The sequence below is a fragment of the Symphalangus syndactylus genome, chromosome 4, assembly GCF_028878055.3.
Source record: "Symphalangus syndactylus isolate Jambi chromosome 4, NHGRI_mSymSyn1-v2.1_pri, whole genome shotgun sequence".
Classification (NCBI taxonomy): domain Eukaryota; kingdom Metazoa; phylum Chordata; class Mammalia; order Primates; family Hylobatidae; genus Symphalangus; species Symphalangus syndactylus.
In genome coordinates, this window is record NC_072426.2 from 42791691 (window position 1) to 42816604 (window position 24914).

General features: G+C 42.9%; 1 protein-coding gene and 1 pseudogene across 6 annotated transcripts in view; one reads left to right on the plus strand and one right to left on the minus strand.

Moving 5' to 3' along the window:
- Positions 1–451: 451 nt before the first annotated feature.
- DNA2 (DNA replication helicase/nuclease 2) overlaps positions 452–24914 on the minus strand; it is a 60221-nt gene continuing 35758 nt past the window's right edge. For 2 of the 6 annotated variants that reach the window (XM_063637144.1, XM_063637142.1), the window contains 13 exons: positions 24661–24891; positions 20027–20143; positions 19839–19948; positions 19495–19604; positions 18080–18304; positions 10591–10650; positions 9430–9623; positions 9248–9337; positions 8958–9162; positions 6213–6302; positions 5438–5620; positions 3106–3254; positions 452–1494 (listed from right to left, as the gene is read on the minus strand). In XM_063637144.1, the coding sequence (XP_063493214.1) occupies positions 1428–1494; positions 3106–3254; positions 5438–5620; positions 6213–6302; positions 8958–9162; positions 9248–9337; positions 9430–9623; positions 10591–10650; positions 18080–18304; positions 19495–19604; positions 19839–19948; positions 20027–20143; positions 24661–24891 (1831 nt within the window). In that variant the 3' untranslated portion in view covers positions 452–1427. Of the gene's footprint in view, positions 1497–1536; positions 3255–5437; positions 5621–6212; positions 6303–8957; positions 9163–9247; positions 9338–9429; positions 9624–10590; positions 10651–18079; positions 18305–19489; positions 19605–19838; positions 19949–20026; positions 20144–24660; positions 24892–24914 lie in introns of those variants that run through there. The other 4 variants (XM_063637141.1, XM_063637145.1, XM_063637146.1 and 1 more) reach the window with 3 other exon arrangements.
- On the plus strand, positions 11302–11753 carry LOC129480570 (ribosomal protein uL24-like; annotated as a pseudogene).

Consider the following 24914-nt stretch of genomic DNA (forward strand, 5'->3'; position numbering starts at 1 on the left):
ATCAAGCCCATCCTGTGTGCCCTTCATAAATCTCTTTATAATATCAATGCTGCTTGGTTTCAGCTTTCTAGCATGATCAATACTTCACTTGTCACTATTAGAAAACATGAAGCTGGGAGCGGTGGCTCACGCCTGTAATCCCAGCACTTTGGGAGGCCGAGGTGGGTGGATCACAAGGTCAGGAGATCGAGACCATCCTGGCTAACATGGTGAAACCCCGTCTCTACTAAAAATACAAAAAAAAAAAAATTAGTAGTCCCAGCTACTCAGGAGGCTGAGGCAAGAGAATGGCGTGAACCCGGGAGGCAGAGCTTGCAGTGAGCCGAGATCGCACCACTGCACTCCAGCCTGGGCGACTCTGTCTCCAGAAAAAAAAAAAAAGAAAGAAAACATGCTGGATAACCCTGACTTTAATTATTATTCAGTATTAATAATAATTGACACAGTAAGATCCATTAGTAGAAAAAATTTATTAAATAAAAAACTTCAAGTAATAATTTAAAAAAACACATGAGGTAGAAATAAAAATTTTTAACATATTTAACATTCATTAAAAAAAAACCCTCAAGAGAAATGGAAGATTTCCAACCCCCAGAATAATCTGTTACCCGAAGAATCTTTTAACCTTTGTTAAAATCTGTTACTTTTTATATATATAATATAATCACTTTGAGACAATTTTGTTTTACAAAACATCTTTACACAAAAAAGGAAAACTGAGTGATACCCCCAAACATAGGGGTATATGAACATATGTGAAAACAGGAATCAACTTTTTAAATTTATTGTCAATTCAGAAAACAAAATTTGTTGCAAAAGATGATCTAAGAATTATTTTCTTTTATATCAAAATCTACTCTAGAATACTGAAATACTGAATACTGAAAACAAAAAAGGGGGATAGTAAGGGAGGATAGAAAATTAACAGGAAGTAATCAATTCATGTCATAAAAGACTAGGTTTAGAGTGAAAACACATCTGATAGCAGAAAAAATCCTAGCAAAATGGGCTTTGGATTAGGGACCTCAAAATACAGAAAAGAATCACACTTATGTTCTCATCATCACAAGACTGTGCTTAAATGATGAAAACAAATCAAATCCCTTTATCCAGTCTTTCAAATAAAGTTCTTACAATGATATCTACAAAATCAAATTAGTCCTGAAATGTCTGACTTAAAAGTTTAAAGCTCAAAGTCGAAAGTTAATCCATCTTCAAAGCTGGTAAAAATTTATCAAACTCTTTCTCTAGGTCAGGCAAAAATGCATGTATAGAACCCATAAATTTTGATTTTTCACAGTTTTTGGTACACCTGTGCTTAAAAACATAAATACTGCATTAAATTTTGTATGGTGATAGAATTTTCTGTATAGGCACTAGCTAGAGGAGATACTGCCCTAGTATGAAAAGGCAAGGGAAATAGTGTTTTATTCTCTTTGAAAGTCACCCAATATGTAGCAAAGACTTTCATGTTCTCTTGATGGAAGATCAATGATGTAAAATAAATTAAGGAAGAAATATTTAGCACAATATGGAGTGGCATAAATTTATGACGTTATTATTTAACATTTTGTAACTTGACCTACAGAACCACAAAAAAAAAAATAAGGATCTTTATGGCATTCAATGAATAATTATGCCCCTAAGCAATGAGAGTTATTTATCTGTTTTTTTTTTTTGTTTTTTTTTTTTTTGAGATGGAGTTTCGCTCTTGTTGCCCAGGCTGGAGTGCAATGGTGTGATCTCGGCTCATCGCAACCTCTGCCTCCTGGGTTCAAGCAATTCTCCTGCCTCAGCCTCCCGAGTAGCTGGGATTACAGGCATGCACCACCATGCCCGGCTAATTTTGTATTTTTAGTAGAGACAGGGTTTCTCCATGTTGGTCAGGCTGGTCTCGAACTCCCAATCTCAGGTAATCCGCCTGTCTCAGCCTCCCAAAGTACTGGGATTACAAGCGTGAGCCACCACGCCCAGCCTCAGAGTTATATATCTTAGCCTACTTCATACCTTCATAAGAAGTATGAAGTTCTTATGAAGCCTAAGAACTCCATACACTGTTTTTTTGTTTTGTTTTGTTTTGTTTTTTGAGATGGAGTCTCGCTCTGCCACCAGGCTAGATCTCGGCTCACTGCAACCTCCGCCTCCCGGGTGCAAGCGATTCTCCTGCCTCAGCATCCTGAGTAGCTGGGACGTACAGGCACACGTCAGTCACCATGCCCAGCTAATTTTTGTATTGTTAGTAGAGACGGGGTTTCGCCATGTTAGCCAGGATGGTCTCAATCTCAACCTCGAGATCCACCTGCTTCGGCCTCCCAAAGTGCTAGGATTACAGGCGTGAGCCACCAGGCCAAGCCCATATACATTTTTAAAAAACGATTTATCTTAAGGCCAGGTGCACTGGCTCACCTCCTATTAAAAATTTTAAAAAATTAGCCAGGCGTGGTGGTACGTACCTGTGGTCCCAGATACTCAGAAAGGTAAGGTGGGAGGACTATCTGAGTCCAGGAGGTCAAGGCTGCAGTGAGCAGTGATCCCGCCACTACACTCCAGCCTGAGTGAAGTTAGGCACCACTTCTTGGGAAAAAAAAGGCTGAGTGTGGTGGCTGACACCTGTAGTCCCAGCACTTTGGGAGGAGGTGAGTGAATCACTTGAGCCCAGATGTTCAAAACCAGCCTGGGCAACATGGTGAAACTCTGTCTTTACAAAAAAATACAAAAATTAGCTGGGCATGGCGGCATGCACCTGTGGGCCCAGCTACTGGGGAGGCTGAGGTAGGAAGATCACTTTAGCCTGGGAGATTGAGGGTGCAGTGAGCTCTGATCATATCACTGCACTGCAGCCTGGGTGACAAAGCAAGGTCCTGTATTTAAAATAAATAATACTCCATTTTAATCTAATCATTAGTTCTGGATTAAAAAAAGGTTATAGGCTGGGGGCCATGGCTCACGTCTGTAATCACAGCACTTTGGGAGGCCTAGGTGGGAGGATCGCTTGAGCCCAGGAGTTCAAGACCAGCTTATGCAACATAGTGAGAGCTTTAATTTAAACAAGTAAATAAATACAACAGTGCAATCAAATGTGACCATATACAGAAGAAAAAGGATATTAATTTTTCTGAGTTTAAATGATTAAGCAGCTTCTCCAAAGGAGGATAGCAGTTTAGTGAGGGCACACACCCCAGAAGAATCAGTTTATGTTTGGCTCTGGTTATAGCAACATTAAGACGTCGCCAATCTTTCAAGAGTTCACCAACCTGTAAGAAATATAACTTTCAATTATTCAAGTTCAAAGGAATGGTTAAATATATTACAACACGTCCCTACACAATGGACACCTGTGCACATTTAAGAATAGAATGGGGCCAGGTGTAGTGGCTCATGCCTGTAATCCCAGTACTTTGGGAGGCCAAGGCAGGTGGATCACTGGAGACCAGAAGTTCAAGACCAGCCCGTGCAACACAGCGAGACCCGATCTCTATATACAAAAATCAGCCAGGTATGGTGGTGTGCACCTATGGTCCCAGCTACTCAGGAGGTTGAGATGAAAGGATCACTGAGCCAGGGCTGCTTGAGCCCAGGAAGTCAAAGATGCAGTGAGCCATAACCATGCCTCCACACTCCGACCTGGGTGACAAAGGGAAACTCTCTCAAAAAAAGAGGAGACCATCTGAGGTAAGAACTGAGTAGATGAGGGATGGAGTACAAAGGAAATCTTTTATTATGTATATTTTAAAGCCATATGGATGTATTATACAGTTGAGAAAAATGAACTAAGGAGAGGTAAAAATAAGAAAACCAAAAAAAAAAAAAAAACTATTTGGGAGGACAAGGTGGGAGGATTGCTAGAGCTCGGGAGTTGCCCACAAGCCTGGGCAACATGGCTCTCTACAAAAAATACAAAACTTAACTGGGTATGGTGGCGCATGCCTGTAATCCCAGCTACTCAGGAGGCTGAGATGCGAGAATCACTGAGCCAGGGAGGTGGATATTACAGTGAGCCGAGACTGTGCCATTGCACTCCAGTCTGGGTAACAGAGCCAGATCTCATCCCCCCAAAAAAAAAAAAAATCAAACCTGAATTGTCTATAAATTTGAAAGTATACAAGGAAGATTTTATATTAAACAGGCCTCAATTACAACAGCCAAGGGATGGAAGCAACCATTCCATCTGACAGATGAATGGATAAATAAAATGTGGTATATAGAGACAATGGAATATTATTCAGTCTTAAAAAGGAAGGAAATCCTGTCGCATACTACAACAGGTTGAACTAGCTGGCTAAGTGAAATAAGGTAGTCACAAAAAGGTAAATGCTGTACGATTCTACTTATATGAGGTACTTAGATTAGTCAAATTCAGAGATAGAACGTAGAATCGTGGTTACAGGTGCTGGGGAAGAAGAAAATGGGTGGTTAATCATGAATACAGAGTTTTAGATTTGAAAATGAAAAAGTTCCAGAGATCTGTTGAACAACAGTGTGAATGTACTCAATACTAATTAAACCGTACACCTAAAAATGGTAAGATGGGCCAGGCGCGGTGGCTCACGCCTGGAATCCCAGCACTTTGGGAGGCCGAGGCGGGCAGATCATCTGAGATCAGGAGTTCGAGACCAGCCTGGACAACATGGTGAAACTCCGTCTCTACAAAAGTACAAAAATTAGCTGGGCAAGATGGCGGATGCCTGTAATCCCAGCTACTCGGGAGGCTGAAATGGAAGAGTCACTTGAACCTGGGAGGTGAAGGTTGCAGTGAGCCAAGATCTCACTACTGCACTCCAGCCTGGGCAACAAGAGGAAACGCCGTCTCAAAAAAAAAAAAAGTAAGATGTATGTTTTATGTGTTCTTTTAAACCACAATTTTATTTTCTTTAAAAAAAAACAAAAAAACAAAAAAACAGAATACATCTGCAGAACGTGCAGTTTTGTTACATAGGTATACATATGCCACGGCGGTTTGCTGCACCTGTTGACCCATCCGCTAAGTTCCCGCCCCTCACGCCCAGCCCCCTAAAGGCCATGGTGTATGTTGTTCCCCTCTTTGTGTCCACATGTTCTCAGTGTTAAACCACAATTTTTTCTTTTCTTTTTTTCTGAGACAGAGTCTTGCTCTGTCGCCCAGGCTGGGGTCAATGGTGCAATCTTGGCTCACTGCAACCCCCACCTTCTGGGTTCAAGCAATTCTCCTGCCTCAGCCTCCCAAGTAGCTGGGATTACAGGCGCCTGCCACCATGCCCAGCTAATTTTTGTATTTGCAGTAGAGACACGGTTTCACCATGTTGGCCAGGCTGGTCTCAAACTCCTGACCTTAGGTGATCCACCTGCCTCGGCCTCCCAGGGAGCTGGGATTACAGGTGTGAGCCACTGCGCCCGGCCCACAATTTTTAAAGATAGAGAAATGCCCCAAATGAATCAGTAGCAAACACAATTAACTCACAGTTCCATCCTTATTACTTCTAACAAAAGATACCAGGACAATACTTTTGTCCCTTCCTTGGTATTTGTCTACTGTATTAACTTCGACCATCCCAATGGAAGAACGTGCCAATAAATCATTGATGATCTTTAATTGCTGCCTGTATGGTGCAATAATACCAATATCAGAGGGACTGCATCCAGCCTAAATAGAAAAAGACACAATTTAAAAGAAAGAAATCCTGATTAAGTTAAACTTTTCTGAATTTAATAATTAAATGTTTACATTATGTGCCCAACTGATGTTTATAACAGACTTTCCTATCACAAAGACTGAATACAATTACTGAATTTGCTCTAAATCTGTCCATATTTCCCATGATGAAATAATTCCTTAGACATTGCTCCCTTAATTTTTAGTTTCATGAGAACATAACGGATTATATGCCACTAAAACAGTGCTCACACACACATACACACACACAGTACAAAGAAATACATTTCACCTGCTATTTCTTTCACAGAAAAATTTCCAATTCCTAATCACTACAACATAATATTGTCTCAATTAGAATTAGCTGACATTACAAAAAGTTATTATCATAAATGAAAACTCCAAATGTCATTATAAAATAGTACATGTCTTAGATACATTTTCTCAAAATAAAAACAATAGGGCTTCAATCCCACCCTTATCTTAATAAATGAGAGTTAATGCCAGATCGTAAGTGTCTTACAGTCTAATATTCTATTATTCTGCACTTTAATATTTGTTAGCCTTGAAAATTCTAAATTACCTTAACAAAAACGGAGGTTAGGAAAACTATGAGTTTGGCTTCTGTTACATTGTTCACACCACCTTTTTCAACTTGTTCTGGCGCTGGAACCTAAGTGGAAAAATATACAACCTGCTGATAATACAATCTCTAAAGAGTACAATAAGTATGCAAGTGGCCATAAAGACTATACTACCAATTTGGAGATGAAAAATAGCTTTTTCTAAAAGATGAAGGTGAAAGAATCAACAAAAACGAATGATATTAATATTAGTCACTTTCAGAAGGCCACGCAGAGGCCACCTACCTTAAACATGCTACGATTGAGGCTAAAATACCTACGAAAGCTGATCACACACTGAGCTTCACATACTTTACTTTGTTATCCCCCATTTTACAGGAATCAAAGGCAGAAAAGAATAAGTAACTTTCCCAAGGCCTCACAATAAACTGTGGCACTACTATTTGAACTTGGGTGGCCGGGCGCGGTGGCTCATGCCTGTAATCCCAGCATTTTGGGAGGCCGAGGCAGGCAGATCACAAGGTCAGGAGTTCAAGACCAGCCTGGCCAACACAGTGAAACCCCGTCTCTACTAAAAATACAAAAATTAGCTGGGCGTGGTGGTGCGTGCCTGTAATCCTAGCTACTCAGGAAGCTGAGGAAGGAGAATTGCTTGAATCTGGGAGTCAGAGGTTGCAGTGAGCTGACACAGTGGCATTGCACTCCAGCCTGGGAGTCAGAGTGAGACTCCGTCTCAGAATCAAACAAACAAACTTAGATCTGGGTCGTATATCTGTGCTCTTTCCATTTTCTTGTCCCCTTTTGTACAAATAATGGAGCAGATAAAACTGCTGCCCTGCCTCCTGATACATCTCTTCAAAGGCTATTTTCTTCCTACATCATCCCTAAGCAACCTTGATTTTTTTTTTTTTTTTGAGATAACAGGAGATTGCACCACTGCACTCCAGCCTGGGAGACAGAGCAAGACTCCATCTTAAAAAAACAAAAACAAAAAAGTAGTTGTGCAGGCCGGGCGCGGTGGCTCACGCTTGTGATCCCAGCACTTTGGGAGGCCGAGGCGGGCGGATCACGAGGTCAGGAGATCGAGACCACGGTGAAACCCCGTCTCTACTAAAAATACAAAAAAATTAGCCGGGCGTGGTGGCGGGCGCCTGTAGGTAGTCCCAGCTACTCGGAGAGGCTGAGGCAGGAGAATGGCGTGAACCCGGGAGGCGGAGCTTGCAGTGAGCCGAGATTGCGCCACTGCACTCCAGCCTGGGCGACAAAGCGAGACTCCGTCTCAAAAAAAAAAAAAAAAAAAAAAAAAAAGTCGTTGTGCAGATTTCTGTTTAATGTTTGTAAAAAGGTCTTCATGTGCATATGTGGGGGAGGGAGGTTATGAGAAACCTCTGTACTTTCCACAGAATTTTGCTATGAACCTAAAACTGCTCTAAAAAAATAAAGCTTTTTTTTTTTTTTTTTTTTTTGAGATGGAGTTTCACTCTGTCACCCAGGCTGGAGTGCAGTGGCGTGATCTCAGCTCACCGCAACCTCCGCCTCCCAGGTTCAAGCGATTCCCCTGCCTCAGCCTCCCAAGTAGCTGGGACTACAGGTGCACCACCACACCCAGTTAAGTTTTGCATTTTTAGTAGAGACAGGGTTTCACCATGTTGGTCAGGCTGGTCTCGAACTCCTGACCCCAGGTGATCCACCCCCATCGGCCTCCCAAAGTGCTGAGATTACAGGCGTGAGCCACTCTGCCCCCGTTTAAAGTCTGTTTTTTAAAAAGTCTTTAAAAGGACATCAATTTATTATACCCTCTGTCCATTCGTAAACCCAGACCTTTGATAGTATCAGTGCCATTTCCTTTTCTAGGAAATAGAATTATACCCTTGAGTTCACTTTGTGGCTTTCCTTCTTCAAAAGTCAATTTTGACATCTACTGACCTCCAGAATAAACCTCCTCCAGAAAATACTGGGCCTATAGAAAGAAAGACTATTTTGGGCCAGGCACAGTGGCTCACACCTATAATCCCAGCACTCTGGGAGGCTGAAGCAGGCAGATCATTTGAAGCCAGGAGTTCAAGATCAGCCTGACCAACATGGTGAAACCCTGTCTCTACTAAAAATACAAAATTAGCCTGGTGTGGTGGTGGGTGCCTGTAATCTCAGCTACTTGGGTGGCTGAGGCAGGAGAATCGCTTGAATCCGGGAGGAGGAAGTTGCAATGAGCCGAGATCACACCACTTGGGCAACAGAGCAAGACTCTGTCTCAAAAAAAGAAAAAGAAAAAGAAAGGAAAAAGAAAAGACTACTTTGGGTTGAAGTATGAGAAGTACATTAGTTTTGCCTTTTTTTTCCCCCCGAGATGGGAGTCTTGCTCTGTCACCCAGGCTGGAGTGCCGCGGCGCGATCTCAGCTCACTGCAACCTCCGCCTCCTGGGCTGAAGCAATTCTCATGCCTCAGCCTCCTGAGTAGCTGGGATTACAGGCGCCCACCACCATGCCCAGCTACTTTTTATATTTTTAGTAGAGACAGGGTTTCACCATGTTGGCCAGGCTGGTCTTGAATTCCTGACCTTGTGATCCACCCGCCTTGGCCTCCCAAAGTGCTGGGATTACAGGCATGAGCCACCACGCCCAGCCTAGTTTTGCCTTTTAACTGATAAGCTCTAATTAGGGCATATACTAATGAAAACTGAGAAATTTAAATAATAGGACAAAATGAGAAAAAGTAAAGAGAAAAAAAATTTTTTTTTTTTTACCTTGTCTGTATTAAGAAAACAAACAGGATTGTTGGGTTCAAATACTCCCATCAGCCAAGGATTATCAGAATAGTCAGCATAAAACTCCAGTTCCAGCTTCACATCTTTAAAGTGAGGTAGGTTTATCACTGCATTGGCCACTTTGTCTGATCCACACTCCAGCTTGCCCTCATAGGTCAGCTTATTACTTAAGGACATAATTTTACTAAGGGAATTACAAAAGATAATTTTGGTTTTGGTAGATGGAAACAAACATGAAAACCACTCCTAGCTAACACTGTTACAAATACCTGTTCATTCTGTACTGCACGGTTAACTGTACAACAGCATTCTTATTCTGCTCCAGCCTCTTGAATAAGCTTTCACTCATGCCAAGAGCTCTGTCAATAAATCAGATTCAGGTTTATCAGTGTACTATATCTGTTCCTTGAAAATAATCCAGTTTAAAATTAACACTTAAATGTCTGCCTACCTTGCTTCATGGTTTAGCACCAGGGGAGGAAGCTGCTGATGGTCCCCCACTAACACAAATCTCCGTGAAAAAAAAAGGGGGCCCAGACAAATTGGTTGGCTAATTTGAGAGGCTTCATCCACAATACAAAAATCAAAAATTTTACGGGAAAATATTGGATGGTTTATTCCCATACATGTTGTTGCAACTATAAGCTAAAAACAAGGAAAACAGATCAGTTATTTAATATGTAAAAGAAATGCAGTTTTGTTTCTCTCATTTTTGAAATGAAAAGATCAAAAGGTTTTTGTTGTATGGCATCAGGAATCCTCCAATATTATTTAATTCTGAAATATTTATAGCATGCAAATTTTAATTTTTTTTCTACAAATTAAAAATAATTGAGTAAACTTTCCAGATACTATTGAACAATGCTCACATTTGGCTATTTCCCAATGGAAATCTGAACATTCAAGAGGTAATAAGTTAGTTTGTTTTTTGTTTGTTTGTTTTTTTAATGTCAACCAGGACTTTGCTTCTGGGAAGATGGAGTACTTTTCCTTATTCTTTCCACAAACGACAACTAAAATCCCTAGGCATTATATATATATATAAAACAAACAAAAGAAGACTCTGAAAGGTGGAGAGAAGGCAGACCAGCTAGGGAGCTCAGGACCAAAGAAACAACACAGTAGTTGATTCCCTGGGCTTTCTTTTTGCTTGTAGATCACAGATTTGGAACCGAAAGAGCCACAGCACACCAGTGGGTGCTAAAAACAGCTGCAACTGAAGTCTGCTCTCTCTAGCTGAAGGAACAGGAAAGGGAAAGCCTAGCCAGACAGAAAACTTTCACACAGTAACTACTCTAGCCAAATATCACTGGAAAAAAAGTACAGCCCCACAACCACAGACACCAGCAAACACGGAGGAGGGTAGATCTCTGCCCTTCTCAAGGCTGTAACAAGGTGCCCCACACCCCACCAGGCTGGTGTCAGAGAAAGCCAAGTACGGAGTCAGGTCTTTCATCCCCAATGACTGGTAACTGGCACCAACCCCACATGTTAGTAGAGACCATATCAGAAGCCTAGACTTCCACCCCAACCAAGCGGGCCCAGCGGTAACGAGGAACCTCCCACTTTGGTCAAAGAAGGCTGAGTGGGGAACCCAGACTTCGACTCCTACCTGGCAGGAATGAGGTGGTACCCCCTCTTCCCCTACCACGGCAGTGTGAGAGGAAGCCAGCTAAAACAGAAGTTTTCAGTATCAATAAAATATGCTCATGTTTCAATAAAAAAAAATCAATCATTGCAAGACGAACCAGGAAAATCTCAAACTCAATGAAAACAGATGACAATCTATAAATGCCAACACCAGAATGACAGAGATGTCAGAACTATCTGACCAAGATTTTAAAGCAGCCATGGTAACAACATTTAATGAGTGATTATGAACATGCTTGAATATGAACCAAATATTCATGCTTGAATATGAAACAAAGTCTCAGCCAATAAATAGAAGATAGAAAGAATAAAATGGAAACTTTAGAACTAAAAATATGATAACTGGGCCAGGTACAGTGGCTCACGCCTGTAATCCCAACACTTTGGGAGGCCAAGGTGGGCAGATTGCTGGAGCTCAGGAGTTCGAGACCAGCCCGAGCAACATGGCGAAAACCGGTCTCTACAAAAAATACAAAAATAAGCTGAGTATGATGGCATATACCTATAGTCCCACCTACTTGGAGGGCTGAGGCAGGAGGATCACTTGAGCCAAGGAGGTTGAGGCTGCAGTGAGCCACGATCATGCCACTGCACTCCAGCCTGGGTGACAAAGTGAGTCACTGTCTCAAAAAAAAAAAAAAAACCAAAACAGGCCTGAGGCCGCTGCTAGCCGGAGTGTCACCATGAAGTTCAATCCCTTCGTGAACTCGGACCGCAGGAAAAACCGCAAACGTCACTTCAATGCCCCCTTGCACGTGCACAGGAAGATCATGTCATCCCCGCTCTCCAAGGAGCTGCGGCAGAAGTACAATGTCCGCTCCACGCCCATCCGCAAGGACGACGAGGTCCATCCAGGTAGTTCAAGGACACTACAAAGGTCAGCAAATTGGCAAGGTAGTCCAGGTGTACAGAAAGAAAGATATCATCTACATGGAGCGGGTGCAGCGTGAGTAGGCCAACAGCGCAACCGTCCATGTGGGTACTCACCCAAGCAAGGTGGTTATCACCAGGGTAAATCTCAACAAGGATCAGAAAAAAATTTTTGAACACAAAGCCAAGTCTCGACAAGTCAGAAAAGAGAAAGGCAAATATAAAGAGGAACTTATTGAGAAAATGCAGGAATAAATATAACCTGCTGTGCAACCATGGTTTAACTGAGATTTTTAGGCTAGTGTGTGTTTCTTTGGAACTTTTCAGAATGTCTCTGGAACATTTCTTTTTTTTTTTTTTTTTTTTTTTTAAGACAGAGTCTTGCTCTGTAGCCCAGGCTGGAGGGCAGTGGCATGATCTCGGCTCCCTGCAACCTCCGCCTCCCAGGTTCAAGCGATTCTCCTGCCTAAGACTCCCAAGTAGCTGGGATTACAGGTGCCCGCCACCACACCCGGCTAATTTTTTGTATTTTTAGTAGAGACAGGGTTTCATTATGTTGGCCAGGCTGGTCTCGAACGCCTGACCTCGTGATCCACCAGCCTTGGCGTCCCAAAGTGATGGGATTACAGGCATGAGCCACTGGGCCCGGCCATGTTTGTGTTTTTTTTTTTTTTTTTTTTTGAGATGGAGTCTCGCTCTGTCTGTCTCCCAGGCTGGAGTACAGTGGCGGCGATCTCGGCTCACCGCAAGCTCCGCTTCCCAGGTTCACACCATTCTCCTGCCTCAGCCTCCCGAGTAGCTGGGACTACGGGTGCCCACCACCATACCCGGCTAATTTGTTGTATTTTTAGTAGAGACGGGGTTTCACCGTGTTAGCCAGGATGGTCTCAATCTCCTGACCTCGTGATCCGCCCGCCTCGGCCTCCCAAAGTGCTGGGATTACAGGCGTGAGACACTGCGCCCGGCCATCTCTGGAACATTTCATTTCCTGTTTTGTTACCTGAGGCTCTGTAAATCTACTTTTGCAATTTTAATTAATAATTTTATAAATAAAAATGGGAAATGCTTCATAATTAAAAAAAAAAAAAAAAAAACCCAAAAAACAAAATACCAGGCACTGTGTCTCACACCTGTAATCCCAGCACTTTGGGAGGCCAAGATGGGTGAATCACTTGAGGCCAGGAGTTCAAGACCAGCCTGGCCACCACAGTGAAACCCTGTCTCTAATAAAAATACAAAAAATTAACCAGGCATGGTAGTGCACGCCTGTAGTCCCAGCTACTTGGGAAGCTGAGGCATCAGAACCATTTGAACCTGGGAGGCAGAGGTTACAGTGAGCCAAGATCGGGCCATTGCACTCCAGCCTAGGTGACAGAGGAAGATTCTGTCTCAGAAAAGAAAACCTTCAGCTCTTGGGGCTAGACAGAGTTCTTAGACTTGTGACCAAAAGTATAATCTATACAAGGAAAAAATGTATACTCTAGACTTCCTCAAAAAAACCTTTTGCGGCCAGGCACAGTGGCTCACGCCTGTAATCCCAGCACTTTGGGAGGCTGAGGTGGGCGGATCACCTGAGGTCAGAAGTTTGAGACCAGCCTGGCCAACACAGCGAAACCTCATCTCTACTAAAAATACAAAAATTAGCCAGGCATGGTGGCTTATGCCTCTAGTCCCAGCTACTTGAAAGACTGAGGCAGGAGAATCGCTTGAACCTGGGAGGCAGAGGTTGCATTAAGTGGAGATCACACCACTGCACTCCAGCCTGGGTGACACAGTGAGAGTCCATCTCAAAAAATAAATAAATAGGCTGGGCGCAGTGGCTCACACCTGTAATCCCAGCACTTTGGGAGGCCGAGGCGGGTGGATCACAAGGTCAGGAGATCGAGACCATCCTGGCTAACACGGTGAAACCCCATCTCTACTAAAAAAATACAAAAAATTAGCCAGGCGCGGTGGCTCACGCTTGTAATCCCAGCACTTTGGGAGGCCGAGGCGGGCGGATCACGAGGTCAGGAGATCAAGACCACGGTGAAACCCCGTCTCTACTAAAACTACAAAAAAATTAGCCGGGCGTAGTGGCAGGCGCCTGTAGTCCCAGCTACTCGGAGAGGCTGAGGCAGGAGAATGGCGTGAACCCGGGAGGCGGAGCTTGCAGTGAGCCGAGAGGGCGCCACTGCACTCCAGCCTGGGCGACAGAGCGAGACTCCGTCTCAAAAAAAAAAAATTAGCCAGGCGTGGTGGTGGCTGCCTATAGTCCCAGATACTTGGGAGGCTGAGGCAGGAGAATGGCGTGAACCCGGGAGGCAGAGCTTGCAGTGAGCCGAGATTGTGCCACTGCACTCCAGCCTGGGCGACAGAGCAAGACTCTGTCTCAAAAAAACAAACAAACAAACAAATAAATAAATAAATAAAACCATCTTTTGTTCTGCATAAGACCCTATGAGGAGGATAAAAGGCAAGCAATTGAGTGGGAGAAAATACCTGCAAACCACATATCCATTAAAGGGCTAGTATTAGAATATGCATTTTAAAAATTCTCAAAACTCAACACTACAAAGCATATAATCCAAAATGGGCAAAAACATGAAGAAGAGATACAGATGACAAATAAGCACATGAAAACCTCATTATGGGCCGGGTGTGGTGGCTCAAGCCTGTAATCCCAGCACTTTGGGAGGCTGAGGCAGGTGGATCACCTGAGGTCAGGAGTTCGAGACAAGCCTGGACAACACGGTGAAACCCCGTCTCTACTAAAAAAAATATATATGTGGCGCATGCCTGTAATCCCAGCTACTTGGGAGGCTGAGGCAGGAGAATCACTTGAACCTGGGAGGCAGAGGTTGCAGTAAGCCGAGTTCACGCCACTGCACTCCAGCCTGGGCAATAACGTGTCAAAAACAAAAAATCAAAAAAACCCACCACATTATGGCTGGATGCAGTGGCTCACACCTATAATCCCAACACTTTGGGAAGCAGACAGAGGTGGGAGGATCATTTGAACCCAGGAGTTCAAGACCAGCCTGGACAACATAAAAAAATTTAAAATATTAGGCAGGCATGGTGGTGCATGCCTGTATAGTTCCAGCTACTCAGGAGGCTGAGGCAGAAAGATCTCTTGAGCCCAGAAGGTCAGGGCTGTAGTGAGCCGTGGTCTCACCAGTGCACTCCAGCCTGGGCAACAGAGAGCAAGACCTTGTCTCAAACACACACACACACACACACACACACACACACACACTCTTTAACTACTGGGTAAATGCAAATTAAAATCTCCAAACACCTACCAAAATGGCTAAAATTAAAAGTAGTATCATCTGGGCACAGTGGCTCACGCCTCTAATCCCAGCACTTTGGGAGGCCAAGGCAGGTGGATCACGAGGTCGGGAGCTCAAGACCAGCCTGGCCAACATGGTGAAACCCCGTCTCTACTAAAAATACAAAAAATTAGCCAGGCGTGGTGGCGCATGCCTATAATCCTAGCTACTCAGGAGGCTGAGGCAGGAGAATTGTTTGAACCTAGGAGGCAAAGGTTGCAGTGAGCTCAGATCGCACCACTGCACTCCAGCCTGGGCGCCAGAGCCAAACTCCAGCCTGGCACAGTGGCTCACGCCTATAATCCCAACATTTTAGGAGGCGGAGGCAGGCGGATCACGAGGTCAGGAGATCGAGACCATCCTGGCTAACACGATGAAACCCTGTCTCTATTAAAAATACAAAAAGTTAGCCGGGCATGGTGGCGGGCGCCTGCAGTCCCAGCTACTCGGGAGGCTGAGGCAGGAGAATGGCGTGACCTGGGAGGTGGAGCTTGCAGTGAGCCGAGACTGTGCCACTGCACTCCAGTCTGGGGGACAAAGTGAGACTCCGTCTCAAAAAAAAAAAAAAAATTGTATCACCATCAAATGCTGAGGAGATCACTCATACATGTGAAATGTTCCTGCTTAGAAAAACAGTTTGGCAGATTAAAAAAAAAAAAAATGAACATGCAACTACCAATCAATCCAGAAATTGTACTACTGGGAATTTATCCCAGGGAAATGAAGACTTATGTTACGCAAAAATCTGTAACATGGCCGGGCACGGTGGCTCACGCTTGTAATCCCAGCACTTTGGGAGGCCGAGGCGGGTGGATCACGAGGTCAGGAGATCGAGACCACGGTGAAACCCCGTCTCTACTAAACATACAAAAAAATTAGCCAGGCGCGGTGGCGGGCGCCTGTAGTCCCAGCTACTCGGAGAGGCTGAGGCAGGAGAATGGCGTGAACCCGGGAGGCGGAGCTTGCAGTGAGCCGAGATTGCGCCACTGCACTCCAGCCTGGGCGACAGAGCGAGACTCTGTCTCAAAAAAAAAAAAAAAAAAAAAAAAAAAAAAAAAAAAAATCTGTAACATGAGTGTTTACAGCAGCTTTATTCACAATATCCAAAAACTGGAAACAATCCAGATTTTCAGAGGGTGAATGGTTAAACACAATGCAGTACATCCATGCTGTGGAAAAATACTCGACAACAAAAAGGAACAAACTATTAATACATACAACTATCTGGGGGAAGCTCTGGAGAATCAGGCTGAGTGAAAAACACCAATCCTAAAAGGCTACTACATTTACTTTACATTCTCAAACAACCAAATTATCGAAATGGAGATCAGAGTCTCAGAGTCATGGCTGTCAGAGGTTAAGGAGCGGTAAGGCAGGAGAGTGGATACAACTATAAAAGTGCAACATGAGGAATCTTGTGGTAATAGAATAGGGACTGTATCAATGTCAACATCCTGGGTGCGACACTGTACTACAGACTTGCAAGATGTCACCACTGGATAAAGGGGACACAGGCTCTCTCTAGTATTTCTTACAACTGCATGTGAATCTACAATTACCTCAAAGTAAAATGTTTAATTTAATAAAAATGTTAACCAGATATATACATCTTAGCCAGTTCTAAATTTATCAATAATAGGGACAGATATTAGACAAAAATATGCTAGCATTAGACAAAGGAGGTAAAGGTACAATCTATTAAATCTAATTTTTGGGAATTTTTTTTTTTTTTTTTTTTTTTTTTTGAGACGGAGTCTCGCTCTGTCACCCAGGCTGGAGTGCAGTGGCGCGATCTCGGCTCACTGCAAGCTCCACCTCCCGGGTTCACGCCATTCTCCTGCCTCAGCCTCTCCGAGTAGCTGGGACTACAGGCGCCCGCCACCGCGCCCGGCTAATTTTTTGTATTTTTAGTAGAGATGGGGTTTCACCGTGGTCTCGATCTCCTGACCTCGTGATCCGCCCGCCTTGGCCTCCCAAAGTGCTGGGATTACAAGCGTGAGCCACCGCGCCCGGCCTGGAAATTTTTAAAGACAAAAATATCAGTTAAGCCAGGCACTATAGCCGCGCCCATAATCCCAGCTACTTGGTGGAAGGTTCAATTAAAAAAAAAAAAAAAAAAAATCCGGGCGCAGTAGTTCACGCCTATAATCCCAGCACTTTGGGAGGCCAAGGCAGGAGGATAACCTGAGGTTGGGAGTGCGAGACCAGCCTGACCAACATGGAGAAACCCCGTCTCTACTACAAATACAAAATTAGCAGGAGGTGGTCACGCATGCCTGTAATCCCAGCTACTTAAGAGGCTGAAGCAGGAGAATCGCTTGAACCCAGGAGGCAGAAGCTGCGGTGAGCTGAGATGGCGCCATTGCACTCCAGCCTCGGCAACAAGAGCAAAACTCTGTTTCAAAAAAAAAAAAAAAATTAGTCGGGCATGGTGGCAGGTGCCTATAGTCCCAGCTACTCGGGAGGCTGAGGCAGGAAAATGGTGTGAACCCGGGAGGCGAAGCCTGCAGTGAGCCAAGATGGCGCCACTGTACTCCAGCCTGGGTGACAGAGTGAGACTCTGTCTCAAAAAAAAAGAAAAAAAAATCAGTTAAGAACTCCCAGTATAAATAAACATTAAATAACAAAATAAATAGGTTCTATATAAAAGCCTAGAGATAGTTATCACAAGACTATTAAGTACCATTGTTTCTAATTCAAACTTACAAAAAACTCGGATTTTTTTTTTTTTTGAGCCGGAGTCTCGCATTGTCACCTAGGCTGGAGTGCAGTGTCACGATCTCGGCTCACTGCAACATCCGCCTCCCAGGTTCAAGCGATTCTCCTTGCCTCAGCCTCCCAAGTAGCTGGAATTACAGGTGCCCACCACCACGCCTGGCTAATTTTTTTTGTATTTTTAGTAAAGACAGGGTTTCACTATGTTGGCCAGGCTGGTCTTGAGCTCTTGACCTCATGATTCGCCCACCTTGGCCTCCCAAAGTGCTGGGATTACAAGTGTGAGCCATCGCGCCCGGCCGAAACCCTGATTATTAGTAGTTTCCTAGGACATTTGAAACTAGAAGAGAGCCCTAAATAATAAACCCGAAACCTTATTTCAGATCAGAAGGAAATAGCAAACTGTAAGTTAATAAACTGGTCGTATAGTACATATAAATTAATCACGTGCAAATCCAGTCAATGTGACTAAACTTCCCAGAGTACAGTTTCTCCTCTCATTCTGGCTGTGGACATTAACTGTTAGTATTATTATACAATAATTGTGCTTACTTGACTATTGTAGAGTTCTTCTAGAAGAGCTAAGGATTTAATGGACTTTGATCTGCAAATTTCTTGCTCTGTAAATTGCTGGATAGCTGGATGAACCTTCTGAGTCTGACCCAAACGCAAAAATCCTATTTTAAACTTGGCTAACTTCAAAAGAATATTGTCAACAGCAGAGTGTGTATAGCTGGTCAACAAAACGCTAAAACCACAGGCGTAGAGAATTCTTACCTAATAATGGGTAAGAGAAAAAAGAAAAAACAGCCTTACTTTTAATTCCAGATAATTTTTAACATGTTTATAAACTTAACAAGAACCATATCTAAGAGCTGAGCCAAGTAAAAATTATGAAGCCAAAACATTTTACAAAAATTACATGACATTATTATACATTATTAATAATAGGTCAATAATACATCATAGGCCAGGCGTGGTGGCTCACGCTTGTAATCCCAGCACTTTGGGAGGCTGAGGCAAGTGGATCACTTGAACCCAGAAATTCAAGACTGGCCTGGGCAATAAAGTGAGATGCCATCCCTTTTTAAAAAATTCTTTTTTTAATTAGCCAGATGAGGTGGTGCGCCCCTGTGGTCCCAGCTACTTGGGAGGCTCAGGAACGAGGACTGTTTCAGCCCAGGAGGTTGAGACTGCATGAATTGTGATCATGCCACTGCATTCCAACCTGGTCTCAAATACCAGTCCCCCTGACTTGGACTCCCAAAATGCTGGGATTACAGGCATGATCCACCTTGCCTGGCTCGTGTAACAAGACTCCATCTCAAAAAAAAAAAAAGAAAAAGAGAAATTTACTGACATGAAAAAAAAAATCTAAGAAAAATCTCTAACATCTCTTTTTTTTAGGACAGAGTTTTGCTCTTGTTGCCCAGGTTGGAATGCAATGGCGTGATCTCAGCTCACTACAATCTCCGCCTCCTGGGTTCAAGTGATTCTCCTGCCTCAGCCTCCCGAGTAAAGCTAGGATTACAGGCGCATGCCACTATGCCCTGCTAATTTTTGTATTTTTAGTAGAGATGGGGTTTCACCATGTTGGCCAGGCTGGTCTCGAACTCCTGACCTCAAGTGATCCGCCCGCCTTGGCCTTCTAAAGTGCTGGGATTACAGGCGTAAGCCACCACGCCCGGCCTCTAACATCATCTTTAAAGGGAAAGGAAAACATATAGTGACAAATATCACATACCACTAACGGAAAGAGATCTTAGAAAATTCTAAATGCGAGAAATCTACATGATTACAACTGTTTGTGCTTCAGCTTTACTATTTCTCGTCATTCTAAAAAGTTCATTTGAAACAAAGACACTGAATTAAAATTCAGCCCTTTTGATATTAAATATTACATCCTCTGAACTGAGGAGAAGCTGATACAAATATTTTGTCTCTAAGCAGAAGAATAATAACCTTACGAGAGTACATATCGTAGTTGTTTTTCCTGTCCCAGGCATACCCACGATGAGTGTGTAGTCTTTTGAAAGAAGCACCTTTTTCATCGCTTGCCTCTGAGGCTTATTCAAACCTACATTTAAATTCAAAAATAACACGAAAAAGAGTGTTGAATTTCAAAGGAAAAGTTAATTATTTTATAAGAAAAGCAGTCTCTATCCAAGTCTATTCTTCAATACAAAACAATTTCCAAAGGGTCTTGGTCTAAACATTGTAATTGCAAGTCTAATCAAGATATTAGACTACAGTATAAATCAAATAGAAACAAGAAAAATTAATCAAAGCAGACATGGTGATTTTAGCATACCCTTTAGAATGCAGGCAACTGTATCCTTTGCATCATGTGGAAGAACAGAACTAAGGTAGGATATAAACTGAGGTTCACGAAAGTCAATAATTAAATCTCGAAGTTTTTTGCTGAAAAGTGAAAAAGCACTTTTAGTAATATTCCTTAGAAAAGTGGAGTGAAATTCAAATTTGCTCATTGTTACAAACCTGACAAACGTGTTTTCCATCAATTTAGAAAGATTTCCTAATGGGGTATCTATATCACAATTCTTTTCTTCTTGGTCTAATCTGAACAAAGTCGATTCTGGAAGGACCGACAAGTTTCTAAAACAACAAAACAAATATACATGAATGTTTTCCATTTTGCATAGTCTGTATAAGAAATATGCTGCTATCTGCTAAAAGAATAAATGGGCCAGAATAGCTATTAAAATAGCTACCAGCCCTCAGTCACACTTGCCAATCAAGGACAGCATGAGGCCCTGGATTGGTGGGAAAAGGCAGAGGGAAGGGGAAGGTCCAAGGCACCAAGGCCAAAGCAATTAATAATTGGGAACCTGCAACATTTGCTGAATATCCATTTACCCTTGCAATCGAACATGGGTTCACCATCCCCAGAGGGATCCTGAATGCATGGCTCTTCCTTCCTCTAACCTGGAGTGCAGGCTTCTTTTCTGCCACCTTCTCCCTGTCTTCTATCTGTCCCTTAAGCTCTGGTATTCCCTAGAGTCCCTTCCCTGGTTCATTGTACTACTCTTTCTCATTGTTTGCCCCAGGGTCCCAGGCCCTCAGGTGCCTCCAAATTCCATCTTTAGGCCTGACCTCACACTCCTCTCCCACCTGGTTCCTCACCCAAGCTTTGGGTTTGGATATTTAGTAGGCAGTGAGATCTCTCCACTTAGCTAAACCCAGGCTGTGAAAGCACAGTACTTTCAAAGCAGAACTCCTCCTCATCCCTGCTGAACCTGATGCTCCTTCTCTGGTCCTGATCACAGTTAATGGCATTGGTATTTGCATTTGCACTGCCGTCTTGATCCTTCCCTCTCCCTCATCCTCTCCCCAACCCACATACCCAATCAGTATCCAAATGCCAGCCTATTTTACTTTCCAAATACTTCTCAAAGTCATTCCATTCTCTCTGCCAACACTACCCTGCCTCAGTTTCCTCTAGCCTGGGTCACTGCAACAGCTTCCAGGTTTGCTTTTAGTTTTTCTTCCATTAATGAACTCAACTCTCTACAATGTAGCCAAAGGAAAATGCAAATCCAATGATTATCCACTCTTCTGTTTAAAACCTTTCAATATATCAGAATAAATAAAATCTAACCTTTTTTTTGAGAGAGAGGGTCTTGTTCTATTGCCTAGGCTAGAGTGCAGTGGCATGATCATGGCTCACTGTAGCCTTGAACTCCTGGGCTCAAGCAATTATCTCACCACAGCCCCCTGAGTAGCTGGGACTACATGTGTACACCACCACACCTGGCTAATTTTTTAATTTTTTGGAGAGATGGGGGTCTCACTATGTGGCCCAGGATGGAAAACTTTTTAACATGGTATATAAGACATTCTATGACCTGATCTAATTACTCTCTTCCTTGTATTTTATATTCCAGAAATAACGTAATTACCTGCATTTTCCTGAATGCTCCATGTCACACTACATCACACCTTTGTGCAACAGGTTTGCCCAGTAAAGTATTCTCTTCTCACACTGTTTCACCAGACTAATTTATTAATCCACAGGATGAAGATTCAGAATTAGCTCTTCGAAAAGGCTTCCTTTGGCCTGGCATAGTTGCTCACGCCTGTAATCCCAACACTTTGGGAAGCTGAGGCAGGAGGATCACTTGAGATCAGGAATTTGGGACCAGCCTGGCCAACATGGTAAAACCCTGTGTCTACTAAAAATATAAAAATTAGTCAGGCATGGTGGCATATGCCTATAATCCCAGCTACTGGGGAGGCTGAGGCAGGAGAATCGCTTGAGCCTGGGAGGCAGAGGCTGCAGTGAACTGAGATCGTGCCACTGCACTCCAGCCTGGGCAACAGTGAGACCGTGTCAAAAAAAAAAAAAAAAAAAAAAAAGCCTTCCCTGAGCCTCCTAAAATTGAATTAAATACCTCTCCTCTGTGTTCCTATCAATTTGAACACATATCATACTAGATTGAAAATAAGCTGGGTGTAGTAGCTCATGCCTATAATGCTAGCACTTCAGAAGGCTGAAGCAGGAGGATCACTTGAGACCATGAGTTCAAGACCAGCCTGGGCAACATAGTGAGACCCCCATCTCTACAAAAAATTTAAAAATTAGCCGGGTGTGGTGGCATGCACCTGTGGTCCCAGATATGCAGGAGGCTGAGGTAGAAGGACTCCTTGATCCCAGGAAGTCCAGGCTGCAGTGAACTGTGATCATGCCACTGTACTCCAGTCTGGGCTGGAGTGAGACCATGTGTCAAAAAAAAAAAAAAAAAGAAAATATGTATGTCTACACACAAGACCGTAAATTCCTCAAGGATTTGCAAAGTACTTAATACATGGTAGACACTAAATAAATACTGCAAAGGATACACAAATCCGAGCAGACAACTGGAATATTGTGGTTCACCATCCCATGTCATGACATCTAGACAAGGGGTGGTTATGACTCAACTAAGATTACTGATCAGTGGGGAACAAGCCTGGACATTTCCATTACAGTTACTCAGATGTAACTCAGTCCCAATTGCTGACCTCTATCCATTAAGAAATGGTTGGGCGTGCCTGTATTAACTGTAAGAAATGCTGGAAAATACAATCCAGCTGACTGTGAAAGAAGAGGGAATATGGATTATTCGTGAATGTGGATATTGGTCTCTGCCACAATTTTTTTTTTAAGACAGGGTCTCACTCTGTCACTCAGGCTACGTGCAGTGCAGAGGTGTGATCTCAGCTCACTGCAGCCTCAACCTCCTGGGCTCGACTGATCGTCCCACCTCGGCCTCCACAGTACCTGGGACTACAGACATGCACCACCTCCTAATTTTTGTATTTTTGGTAGAGATGAGGTTTTACTTACGTTGCCCAGGCTGGCCTCAAACTCCTGGGCTCAAGGGATATACCCACCTCAGCCTCCCAGTGTGCTAGGATTACAAGCGTGCACCACCTCACCTGACCAGATTTTCATATCAACTATTCTACTATTAATATTTTTATTTAGGCCAGGCGTGGTGGCTCACCGGGTCTGGCCTAAAGAAAAATAGTAGAATATATATACATATATATATATATATTTTTTTTTTTTAGACAGAGTCTCGCTCTTGTTGCCCAGGCTGGAGTACAGTGGCGCCATCTTGGCTCACCAAAACCTCTGCCTCTGGGTTCAAGCGATTCTCCTGCCTCAGCCTCCTGAGTAGCTGGGACTATAGGCGTGTGCGCTACCATGCCCGGCTATTTTTTTTGTATTTTTAGTAGAGACGGGGTTTCACCGTGTTAGCCAGGATGGTCTCGATCTCCTGACCGTGTGATCCGCCCAACTCGGGCTCCCAAAGTGCTGGGATTACAGACATGAGCCACCGCGCCCCACCTATATATTTTTATTTAAATCAGCCATTTTGTTGTAACTGAAATGGGTATACTTATATCACAACTATGAATGGGAAAAATAAACATTTTTGTTTAAAAAGGGAGAGAACAAAATAGTCAGTGCCCAGCATGCAAGGAGAAATAAGCATTATAGCTAACACAGGGTGGCATCTATGCTGTCTGCTATATATGTGGTTGTAAGAATTAGATAAGATTATGTCCACATCATCACTATGGAACATAATGTACTAAACAAAACTTTAGCAGTTTGGTAGTTCCTCAAAATGTTAAACGTGAAATTAGCACATGACCCATGCCTAGGTAACTACAAAACAAATGAAAATATGTCTACCTAAAACTATGCATGTCAATGTTCATAACAATATTAATCATTACAGCAAAAAAGTGGAAACAACTCAAATGTCCATCAGCTGGTGAATGGATGAACAAAATATGGTGTATCCATACAACAGAATATATTCAGCCATAAAAAAAATGAGGGTCTCATATATGCTGAAACATGAATGAACTTTGCAAACATTAGGCTAAGTGAAAGAAGCAAGACACAAAAGGTCACATATTGTATGGTTCCACTTACATCATATATCCAGAATGGATGAATCTATACAGAAAGAAAGCCAATTTAGTGGTTGCCAGGGACTTCAGGGAGGAGAGAGTGGGAAGTGACTGCGTAATAGGAATGAGATTTCCTTTTAGGGTGATAAAAGTGTCTTAGAAATAGACAGAAGTGATGTTTGCACAATATTGGGAATATACTAAACGCCACTCAATTATACACATTAAAATAGTTAATGATCAATTTTGTTATAGGAATTTTATCTCAATTTATTTAAAATAAAAAGAATGAAATGCTGATGCATGTTATAACATGAAGATGAATTTCAAAAACAGCGTGCTGTGTGAAAAAACCCAGTCACCAAAGACCACATATTGCATGATTCCATTTATATGAGATGTCCAGAATGGGCAAATCTACAGAGACAGAAAGCAAGTTAGTGGTTGCCTTGGGCTGGAGAAATTGGAGGAAAATGAGAAGTGACTACTAAAGGGTATAGGGCTTCTTCCCTATACCCTTCCCTATACTCTTGGGAGTTTCTTTTTGGGGTGACGAAAATACTCAAAGTTGATTGTGGTGATGGCTGCACAACGCTGTGAATATACTAAAAACCAGTGAATTGTACATTTTAAATGGATGAACTACACAGATGTGAATTATATATCAATAAAGCTGTTATCAAAAAAAAGTAACATTTCATTACCTGTCTAATAAACAAGTTACTGTGGTCATGTTAATCTCCTTCACATATCCTCTAGACAAAGCAAACAGTGACCTTTCTTCTCCACTTACAATAACTCTGTCACCTGCCATTAGATTTGTGACAGGTATGGCACCATGTTTACAATGGAAATTATGTAAATATTGCCCATCACAAACTATCTTTACATGTTCCGTTCTAATCAGGTTTCCAATGCAACTGCCACTCTTCTCCCTATGAAAAGACCAAAGAGAAAA